Source organism: Mastigoproctus giganteus, chromosome 10, assembly GCF_048544385.1.
Source record: "Mastigoproctus giganteus isolate SK-2022 chromosome 10, ASM4854438v1, whole genome shotgun sequence".
Classification (NCBI taxonomy): Eukaryota; Metazoa; Arthropoda; class Arachnida; order Uropygi; family Thelyphonidae; genus Mastigoproctus; species Mastigoproctus giganteus.
In genome coordinates, this window is record NC_143584.1 from 185,033,250 (window position 1) to 185,045,411 (window position 12,162).

Genomic DNA, 12,162 nt, shown 5'->3' on the forward strand with positions numbered 1-12,162 from the left:
GCCTTTTGTTTCCCAAAAATCAGAAGTGACAAAAAAGGAACCAACTAATAAAAGACCAAAACGAAAGTATAATGACAGTTATTTGAAATTCAGCTTTACATGTATTGGAAATAAAGATGCTCCTGACGCATAGTGCATCATTTGTAATAAAATATTAGCAAACTTTGGCTCCCACTAAACTTGTGTTTCATAAGTGTTCTGCGAATATGTTGTGAGATGAAAAGTGTTCCGTGACTAAAAAAGTTTGGGAAATGTCCTGTGGGAAAAACAGTTTGACTGGCAATAGCTTTCAGCTTGGGTAAAAAAAAAATGTGCATCCCTGCCTTTTAGTACTAAATGTCTTATGAATGAAATTTTTTTCTAAGCTAATGGGAGCACTGCATAATTTTCTATATTGCATTTTTGTTAATTGCAAAATAAATTTGTTTGATTTACAAAAAGAACACAATGTAAAATTTGTTTTCTTTTTGATATTTAGTGTGCTATTTATCTTCCTTAATTTGATCACTTAAATTTATAACATAAAATTTAATTCTTTAAAAGATGTTTTAGTAACAGTGTGCATGAAAATTTAAGAAATCAACTATTTGGTGCATGCTTATTTCTCCTCCTCTTTCCACATACTTTTTATATTGAAATTGAATTATGAAAATGTTACCTTTTTCACCCAGGATACTTGTGTTTTTGTTGTAAGTTGGCCACTATTTTTAATGTTTTTAATGAAAAATTCAGGTGCATAAAAGCAGGCTACCTTTTGTGTGTGTGTTTGGCGCATTATAGCCTTGGTTGCTAATGCATCAGTAAAACCCAAACCACCCACCACCAACCAACCTTTTATGAGTGAGAAAATATGCAGAAACTCACACAGAACTTCAAGCAGAAATAAGGATGATACTAATAGTATTAGATAAAAGCAAGACCGAAGCTATTTAAAGTTAAATATTAATAGTTTTTGTCCTTGGGAGATAGTGTAGCTGATAATGAAACTGAAATTAGATTATTTCCAAGGATAGAAACATTAAACTTCAGAAATTAAATGTCTAAAAGATGGTTATCAAAAACTTGTTTAAACATATTTGTCATTACTGCTAGTGAGAGAACTTAACAGTTAACTAACAGTTTACATTATATGAAAATTATATGTCAGTGGATTTAAATGAAATTTTGAAGCATTGTGTGAAATATCATGTAACTGAAGTACCATTTAAAGATGCATAAGGAGTAAATACAACAGGTTTAGGATGCTGGGTCTTAATTTTAAGTGGTAAAAATACACTGTCTATTATTAAAAAAAGTCAAAATCAAAAAGAACACATGCCTGCCTTAAAATACAGAGGTGCATATAACTATATTATATTTTCTATAGTTTAAACTTGAATTTTGTGACCTGGATGCCTTTTCTTTTGCCAAAAAGAAATGAGTTACAAGATTTATTCCTAATGTGTCCTGCATAACAGTTGAGTAGGTATGGTATTCCACAACTTGTTTGCAAAGGTCCAGGTTTTAGTCAAAACTAAGTTGGCTGACCTTATGTGGAGGGAGTAGGATTTCCCCTGTGATGTGTTGCAGGGATTTTTCAGGATGATCCATCCACAGGTTGGAAAACTGAGACAGGGAATAGATAGAATTATTCCTAATCTGTTTGCATGTTCTAAAATTAATATTTTAAATTTAATTATATTTAAGTGTAGAGGTTAAATCTGATAATCAGTGTGTAGCACTATATTTGAATAGGCTTTTATATTTTTCAGATTACCGATTCCAAGGCCTGGTGAAGTTCTTGGTTTGGTAGGAACAAATGGCATTGGCAAATCTACAGCTCTAAAAATTTTGGCTGGGAAGTTGAAACCTAATCTTGGTCGTTATGGAGTAAGAGTTTTATATATTTGAATATTTTTGGTTCTAAGCAACATCTCAGGGGGCCATTGATAAACGTCAATGGCTTCTGTATTGCAGTACATTATTTATTTTTCTGTTATTTACCTGTTGTTATTTTAAACTATCATAACACATTTTTCATACTGTTTTTGTGTGCATTGTGGCATACAAACAATAGATATGGGTATCTGCAGCTGCTCACTTACATTAAATATTACCTTAAACAATCCATTATTGGGTAAATAATGAATATGGAACCAAGAGCAGCTGTTACTGCAATGGATGATTGAGAGCTTGATTTACTAGCTGACAGACAGACAACTGCAAATTATATACTCCTGTATCATATGGTCATAGATATTAATTGTAAAGCTGTTGACCAATAAGAAGAGAGTTACAGGAAAGTATTCTGTAGCATTGAAAAGTACTGGTAGTGAACCTTTGCCATTCAATATATTACTAATACTAGTTAGTTAGTTATTTTGGTTTTTAGGAGCATTAGCAACTAAGGCCATATTGCTCCGGGATATGCGGTGGTCATTCCCTGACCTTTCCACATCCTCCGTATTTGGTGGTGACGGGCTCGAACCCCGGTCTAATCAAGAAGCGTGTGCTATGCACTGCTGCTCCTTCCCACCTGGCTACGGAGGCGCCACTAATACTAGTACCTGATTGCCTACCTTCATACAGTTCTTACGACCAGAGTTTGCACACTGCCATATTCACCTTTTGTTTGGTGTTTCAGTGAAATGATGTTAACTTAAATGCTGTTAGAGCAAAATTTGTTTTTATGGAATTTTTTATTTTTTTAAATTGTTTAAATATATATAAAAATATGAGCATGCCCAGGTATATCAGATATGTTTTATGAATGTGCTATAGCTCAGGTGCCTCTCATGACTGCTCAGTGAGAAATATAAGATGAATGTTCAGTCACTGAATAATCAGTAATGAACTGTTTATAGATCTACCCATTTGAGGAAAATATAGGATGCCCAGAAAAAGAGTGGCTCAGTTTTAAACTTTAATAATTATGGAACAAATGAAGGTAAACGTGTGTAAATTCCTTCAAGGGATGTAGAATGTTATCAAGTTTCATAATTACTAATCTTGTTTTTCCTTTCCCAGGTATTGTCTGATATTTGAGTAAAGAAAAAATGGATACTCTAATTGGAAGTTTCAATATGTTATTTGACTAGCTGAAACAAAATTACCCTTCAATGTTCAGTGCTATTAGAAACAAATATGGAAAGTCACCACCAACTACAAAGATAAGATATTGGCTACAAACATTTCTGGAAACTGGATTGGTAAACAAGAGACAGTTCTAGATATTCAAATATTTTAGCAATCGCTGTGACTGTTTCTAATGAAACGGTGACAGCAATCCAAGTAACATTTTCTTGAAAGACCAACAAGATCAGAGAGACAAGTTTCACATGGATGGTTTCTGGAATCAACCATACATAAAGTTTTGCACAAACATTTAAAACTGCAGACATACAAACTGAGTAGACAAACTTTAACATTTGAAGCCAGCATATCATCCACACTGAGAAACCTCTGCTCACTGAATGCTGCAGTGCATGGAAGGAGATAATGGGTGTCCATTGCATGTATGCTTTGCAGATCAGTCAAAGTTCCATGTATCAGATCAAGGTGATAAGAAGGACACTTGTATTTGGCATTTAGGAAATTCCCAAGCTGACTTCTCTGCTTGGAGATTTTCTGGATGACCTTTCTTTAACAAGATTATTGGATCCTTTTTTCTTCACTGAGTATTCAGTTGATGCAACAGTTTATATTGAGATCTGTTAGAATTTTATGTTAGATTTTTACGTTGGATTTTTGTGTGGCACAGGATTGTCCCTCAGGTTAGGCTTTCTTTGTGACTGCCATTCACTGTTGCAAATGGCAGTCACAAAAGAAAGTGCATGAGATATCCTTTGCATAACAGCAGTGGTACTGATATTTTGGTTAACCTTATTTGATTGTTTTGAAATATAGTAGAAAAATAAAGATAATACTAAACATTCATTTTAAATAACATTCCTAATCAATTAAAATCACCTAAAATGTTCACGTAGATGGATGGTCAGTATCTTCATAACTCATTTAATAATGGACTGATGAGTTTTTGAATGTTCAGTTATTCTTCTAACATGCTGTTATGAATGACAGTCAAAAAAAAAAATACCTACCAACTTCTGATTGCCCGAGTGAAATTATTGGAAAGAAAATTGAAGGTGATAACTGAACTTGCCTTCAATACAAAAGAGTCTTTTCCTACAGAAGAGGTAATCATGAATATGCTGACATTCATCAATGGTTGAAGAAAAGAATATGCTGATTGGTTAATGATTTGCCATCATGTTTACTTTAAGGAGAGAAAGGTTGACCTGATATGGCTCCTTTGACCTCATTATCAGAAAGCACATCCATTCTAGTGATGAGGTCAAAAAGCAGTGTGTGAATGGCTCAGCAAGTAAACAAAGCAATTCTTCTTTGACAGTATCCAGGCAGTAGATTTACAATGGAAGATGTTTATTGAAAGAGGATGAATTCTCTTTATATGTAATGAAAGGAATTGGATGATTTGCACATTCTTGGAACATAAGGTCATAACATTAACTGTAACTAAACAGAAATGAATAACTCAGTTTCCCAAGTAGCATTTTTTATTTTTGATATGCTATTATTATACAGGATAGTCCAAAAGTTAGAAAACTTGGCCTTTTATTTATTATGTATGATGCTTAAGATGCATAGGATTTTTTTTTCATTCCTAGTGAGTAAAATCTCACTAGGAATGTCTTCAGGAATTTCTCACATGAATCCAGAGTGTAGCAAGTATCTTATAATAATTCCATAAGAAATTATCTGACACGCAACTTGCATCAGGGGATCATGTGCTTTAAGTAAGCATGATCTCCAAAGATTGAGGCAACTTCAGTCATTAAAACATAGGAGTTACAGCATGCTACACCTTCTTGTTGGAAGTGAACTTTCTAAGATTCACATTTTCTCTCTCTCTCTCTTGAGAGAGAGAAAGAAGCTTGGAGCAAACTTTACTTAGCTTGTTTTCAAAGAAAACTGATCTGATCATTCATGACTGGAATATTGCATGCCGTAGACATGCATTTTAAGAGCATGCAGAGGTGGGTCAGAGAATGTGTGTAGATTCTTGTTGCTCCTTTCCCCTCCATGTTCATATTTCAACTGTTATTGTAACCCAAGAGAAGCTAAAGTTTATGTTCTGTGTAAAGGGTGCAATCCGACGCTCTAAATCTTAATGTGATTACTTTAGCAATCAGCTGTTACACAGAAATCATTATGGAGTATCATCCTAATTTGAACTGTCAATAAATTTTTCCAAAGAGCAGCACATAAATTAATACTTCTTTAATTAAATTAGTATTATCTGCTTTTTGAAAGAACCAAATAGAAGTGACCTTTGCTTACCTTTATCGTTTTACTGTTTTATTCAAGAAGTGCATGGTATTAATGCAGTAGAATAAAAGTTTTGAAAAGATCAGGAGACATATGGACTCTGCAGTGATTTCTTGGACTTTGTGGTGACTGATTACTGGAACCTTTCATGCATTCTTCACTCCAAGAATGCATGCAATTGCTCTTATACATCAAAATTTAGCATTGATAGTTTTTGTTTTTCAACTCATTTCAGTGGCAGACTTTGCTTTGTGAACACATCTCTATGTTGAATTTTATCATATGCCTATACTGTTTTTGTTTAAGATCTTTAGAAAGTAATTTCAATGAGGAAACAGCACTGCTGAAGTTATTGCCATTTGGATTATTGTTTATTTTTGATATTCAACCAGATAGAAAGTGATATTTCTCACTTTCACAAAAATGTTCTATATCTTACATGCCATATTCAGTATATAATGCATAATTGCATCATATGTTATAATGTAGTACATCTTATAAGATATTATTTTATATCTTTGTTACATTTCATTTGACAGGACCCTCCAGATTGGACAGAAATATTGACTTATTTTCGTGGGTCTGAACTTCAGAACTACTTTACAAAAATTCTTGAGGATGATCTTAAAGCAATCATCAAGCCACAGTATGTGGACCAGATTCCAAAAGCTGTTCAAGTAAATATTTTAAAACTGATTTATGAATTTAAAATGATTTTCCTGAGGTAGATCTAACTATAATGTAAGTCTTTTTTTAATATATTATTTTAAATCAACCACTGAAAGTCGGTCTTATAATGACTGCATAGTAGTGAAATATTTTTTGGTATGATAATTGAATGGGGAATTATAATTAGGGAAATTCCTGAAATTTGTACTCATTCTCAGTTGGCCTTTAATGGGATCATAATTTCTAGAAGTAAATCTATGAAAATTTTGAAATTGGGCTTAGAAAATAAATTTAAACATCAGTATTGTTAAAGGAAAATTATTGATATATTTGATGGCTGTAAAGGTATCAAATATATCAAAGGTGTTCTACTGTGATTATTTATGATAAATCAAACTACTATGATAAATAAAACAGACTATGATATGCTTATTATCATAGAGTTATTATACTAACAATTTCCATGTTCATATCATACAAGATGCCTTTTGTGCCTGCATACATCAGTGTTTTTCAGTTGTCACAGTTCTTATTTCTTTTCTCCCCCACCCCAAATGCAGTTAATAAGTTGAATATTCCAGTTTCCCAAAGATCCCTTTAATTGAAAAAGTTTTCTATTCTGTTTAGAAAATCTTTGCTTCTCCAGAATACTTACTACAGCTGATGATTATTATTATTTGCTGTTCACATCCTGAATGGTATTTATTGTAGAAATACTTATTTATGAAGCTGGTCTTAACAGTACAAGTTGCTATATATTATGTTTATTTCCCTGAGTAATTTAATATATAACATTATAGGGTTCTGTGCAGCAGTTGTTGGATAGAAAAGATGAAATGAAGAATCAGACGAATGTCTGCAAAATGCTAGGTAAGTGCATTAATTTTACTATAAATATCGGTGTAGCTACACCATAGTTTACCCATACATTTGAACTAAGTATGTAGTGTGAAGGGCATTGTTTTAATTGTATCTCATATTGTGGGTGCCTTCACAATGAGATACAGTGAGATACTGGTATTGCACTACTTCAGATAAATAACGCTTCTCTAGTAGAGAAGACTACTGTTATTTATTTTCAGGCGATACCACCACCCAGATGATCATTTTGAAGCTTTTTGGCTCCGTCATCAGTGAGTGACCTTGGTAATGCAACATGCTATCACAGTTGCGAAGTTATTTCCACAATATGAGAGATGCCAAATGGTGTATAAATAATAATGTATTAGACGATGAAATGCACAAGGCATAATTTCTTATGGGTTTAGGTAATTAACTATATAATATCGATGTAGATACACCATAGTTTACCCATAAATTTGGGTGCCTCCGTAGCCAGGTGAGCAGGAGCAGCAGCAGTGTGTAGCACATGCTTCTTGATTATACCGGGGTTCGAGCCCATGACCACCGCATATCCCTGGAGCAATATGGCCTTAGTTGCTAATGCTCCTAAAAACCAATAACAAACAACAACAAACAACCCATAAATTTGAACTACGTATGTAGTGTGAAAGGCATCGTTTTAATTGTATCTCATATTGTGGGTACCTTCACAATGAGATAGCTGGTATTGCACTACTTCAAATAAATAATGCTTCTCTAGTAGAGAAGACTACTGTTATTTATCTTGAGGGGATACCACCACCCAGACGATCATTTCAAAGCTTTTTGGCTTCATCATTTAATTAATTAATTTTACATAAAATACACAACCAATTTTTTAATTAATTAATTTTTTTTTAATTTCCAGTTTTTTGGATAGCTTGTTCATTATAATAGACTTACTAAATTCATATATTTACAAAACGTTTTCCAAGACTGCAGTGATAAGAGTTACTGATGAATGTGGGAAAAAAATAAATAAATAAAACTAAAAACATTCCCATTAGAGGAAAAGTGTATGCAGTTTCTCTCTTTCTCTCTTAGATTAAAATCATGTGCGATGATGAAATTAAAAGAATTACAAACAAGTTTAGACAACTTAACAAGACATTCCAGACATGAAAGACTAAGAGGATCTAAACGATAGTTGAACTATGTTATCAACTATTATAAGCAGTTATGAGAATGATGTAAACTGCTATGATCCTAGGTATACAATGAAATATTAAAAAAAAAAATGTTGTGCTACATTGGAGAACTGTCTACAGGTGCATGAATGTTTTAATAATTTGGATATTTTCTGCTGTTTTACTTTCATTGTAAGAGATTTCATTATGTATAATAATTGAATGGAAGTTTGGTTATAAATTATGCAATTATAACTTATTAGACAAGGAATTTCTTAAAATTAAAACAGAATAGTAAAAAGTATAAAAGTTAAAAAAATTTAAACTTTTCTTGGGAAGGTAATGTGGTAACATATGGAATAAGATACTTTCAATTAAAACTGCTATGCTTATGAAAATAACAAATGTACATAGTTTTTTATCTTTTCTTTTTTATTTTTTATGCCAAATATGGGAGCATACATACATTTATTAAGAAATTTGAAATAACATTATTTAAAGGAAAAGAAACTTTATTCATTAAGAAAATGTCATGTCCTTACATAATAGAAATATTAAGACAAAAAAAAAATAAATACAAAAGTGGTCAAAAATTCAATAAAATCATTGTGATCCACCATGAGTAATGCAGTTGACATACTGCCTGCTCATGCCATATAACAGGTGTTGCCAACTATTTCTCTTTGTAGTTCATATTAGAAAATACAGGCTGCAAAGAATATTAGAAAATACAGGCTGGTGACTTTTACCATAAAGCAGGACCATACATCTGCTGTTATTGACTGTCACTTTTGTCATGCCATTTTTGAAAGATGACAATCACTTACAGCATAGTGGAACATATTCCATATTGTGCCAAACCATATTCAGTAATTATCAGACATAATTGGTATTCCATGCAAACCATGTTTTGCATGGAGTACTAGCTATTATGGTGGCAAAAATGAAACAGTGATCATTGTTATAATTTGTGATAAATCAAGAAATAGTTAATGTAATCTCAACAGTTATTGTATATATATATTTTTATTCTCCTTTTGGAAAATATTTTTTCTCTGAAGGATATTCATTGTTATTCTCTCTCCTATTGAGCATTCATATACAGTGACTTAAAGGAAGATGTACAGCATTTGTGTAGGGGAATCACATTTTGTATTATTAGTGATTGATGTATTTTCCTGTAGCATGACTTGGAGTCTTGTAAATTACTTGTGATTGTAGACCCAATTTTTGGGTAAGTGGAATGAAATGTAAAATTTGAAGTTGACATATGCACTTACTGTACAGGCAAATATTTGTTATAGTTCATTCAATTTTGTTATATGGTTGACCATGGTCGGTTTCCACGGTCTTTTTGAATTAAACAAATTATTCACAAGTTGTTGGGCCAAATTTAGACTGAATTATCCATATTAAACTGCATATATTAATAGTTGGAAATGGTTTAGAGTTTAAAATGCACCACATTTTGAATAATCTTATATCAAATTAATGAGGATATACTGTATAGCTGTCTGTATACTCCAGCAAGATCACATGAGTCAGAGGAGAAAAGGGACAAAGCTAACCTTAAGAGTCCACAAAACTTAGCCACACTACAGCTTTCAGAATGCAGAAAGTTAACTCTGTTGATGGTAGTGCGAGTTCATTGGAGATGATCTGTTGTAATGGGTGGTTCTTCCAAGACAATCGAAAACATAATCCAATTGCTGTTTTCCATCCTTTGTTCATTTAATAATGGAAACTAAAACACCTGTTAAATCTGCAGCTGGAGCAATGATTCTCTTACGTAGTTTTTATGTAGCTTATTTTTCTTTCGTTACAGAATACCCCCCACCCAGATAATCTTGGCGGAACATAGTGACTATTGCATAGCCACATCAGAGTACTCAATTGAAACTATAAAGTTACCTGTGCTGTGTTCAAATCTAATTAATGCCACAAAATATATCAAAATTCTTGTAAATCTCTATAGTTAAACTTCTCTCTGAGGCATAAATATTTTTATTTAAAAGCTTGTCAGTTTGCTTCTGCTCACAACTGAATAGGTTTAATGTTAACAGTACCAGCAAGGCTACTGTAACCTGGTTGTTAGATAATCAGCGGCTTGGAATACATAAAAAACCTCTTTGTTATAAAAGCTGTGATCAAAAAATTTTAAATGAAGCATATTCAAATTCAAATGTTTCTCTTTTGAAGTAGTTTCCTTGGCACTAAATACACTGATTTCAATGCATCTGCAACTTCTGGAAGCATTCTTGATGGCTTCATTTGGAATTGCTAATAGTTCCTTTGTTACATTGTGAATAATTTCCTCAGTCATTGCAAACGTGTGACCTTTTAAGGGAGTCTGTAAGCTTGTGGGGAGGGGGAATCAGGTGAGCATGGCAGACAGGAGACTACAGTGATGAGGTGCTTCTCAAGAAATTATTGAATGAAAAGTGCAGAGACATTGTCAGAATGCAATCACAAACTCTCCAAAGTGCAATTTCCTAGCTGTTTTCCCAGAACTGCATTGCACAATTACCATAGAACTGTTTCATAGTACTCCTGCTTCACCTTTTTGTGTGACCACACAGGACTAATTCAAAATGAACAATACCAGTGAGTCAAAAATATACGTATGCTCCTCACATTTCATCAGAATTGTCTTTTTTTTGCCTTGAAGACGTCTTCCACTGAGAGGACTGGACTTGTTTCCCATTCATAGCAACGATTTGCCAGTAATGTGACAGAAGACGAGTCCACAGCAAGTATGTTGACGTAGATCCTGATGTGAAACTCAACACAGTTGATCAGCTATGAGGATATGGTGACAGACTTGGCTAAAACATTGCATTCCCAATTCTTGTGTTAAATTTGACTATGTCCCATATGACATCAATTTCACTAGCAACTTTGCAGATAGTTAAATGTCAATCACTTCTGATCAGATGATGAATGTGAGCAAAATAATCATGATTTTTGAAATTGTTGAAGGGCAGCTAGAGCAAGAATTATCTTCAATGGACAAGTGTCCCTTTAAACTTAGCAAACCACTGGAAAGTCTTCAAACAGCACATAGCATCTTCTCTGAAACTTTTTAATATTTTGTGGGTTTCTGTGCACTTTGTTCTAATCTAAAACGAAATTTGATGCAAAACCTTTGCTCAGTAAAATCATTATTTAAAAATGTGACAAACACTTAAAAAAATCTTCTATTCAGCATACATTAATTTAGACTGACTTCAGACAAATGGGTAATTCATGCATTACTTTGTCTAGATGAGTTACTGAACATGTTGCGACAAATCACAACACTACAATGCTCAAATTTCAAGATACAGAATCAGTTCCCAAACGTTTTGATCACACCTCATATGACTGAAAGAGACATTTAATGGTTTCACATCCAGTGTTTACTTCATTGTTTGCTGGTAAAAATGAAAAGTGTATTTAAAATGGATATGAAGCTGATTTTTATAGGAATTGCATTATTTGGAGGAGAATATGCCATATATTATCCAAGCCCAATTTAGATATGTCCCAGTTTCTTATTTTTGGATTTTTTTTTTTTTTTTTTTATTTGGTACATGCAGAAATCTTTCTTCTGTTATTCATTTTATGTAATTTTATTCTAGATCTAAATAATGTTCGTGAACGCAATGTTGAGGATTTGTCTGGTGGAGAATTACAAAGATTTGCTTGTGCTATGGTGTGTATACAGAAAGCAGATATGTAAGTGACTTAGATTTTATATATCTTTTATAATATCTTTAATCATATGCATACAATTAACATGCATTATAATTTTTCATTTTACTACACGTGTGACTATAGTTTAACTTATTCTCCAGCCTGCACTGGTTTAACTACGTGGTAGAGTCTGTTTGATCTTAGCCATTGGTTTGATAGAAAGTTTGATTATATTATTTATATGGTTTTTTAGAACTTGAGTAAAAGGAAGACTAGTAACGTACTTGTTTGGGTGCAAATACATAAGGGAGGTAGCAATCAATAATAGCTTGGGCTTCATTTTATTTCTAATATTAAAATAAATGACAAGATTTAAGGAATATGATAATGTCCTATAGCAAAGATGATAAACTGCACATTACATGTTCTTGTTGACACTACTGAGCAAGGTTTATTTTCCTTGCCTTAAGTGAAGGAAAGG

The 12,162-nt window shown here is 32.8% G+C and overlaps 1 protein-coding gene across 2 annotated transcripts in view; it reads left to right on the top strand.

The window, feature by feature from the left end:
- pix (ATP-binding cassette sub-family E member 1 pix) overlaps positions 1-12,162 on the top strand; it is a 120,904-nt gene that overhangs the window by 62,955 nt on the left and 45,787 nt on the right. For both annotated transcript variants that reach the window (XM_090383954.1, XM_090383955.1), the window contains exons 5-8: positions 1,752-1,869; positions 5,868-6,005; positions 6,798-6,867; positions 11,627-11,723. In XM_090383954.1, coding sequence (XP_090240080.1) covers positions 1,752-1,869; positions 5,868-6,005; positions 6,798-6,867; positions 11,627-11,723 — 423 coding nt within the window. The remainder of the gene's footprint in view (positions 1-1,751; positions 1,870-5,867; positions 6,006-6,797; positions 6,868-11,626; positions 11,724-12,162) is intronic.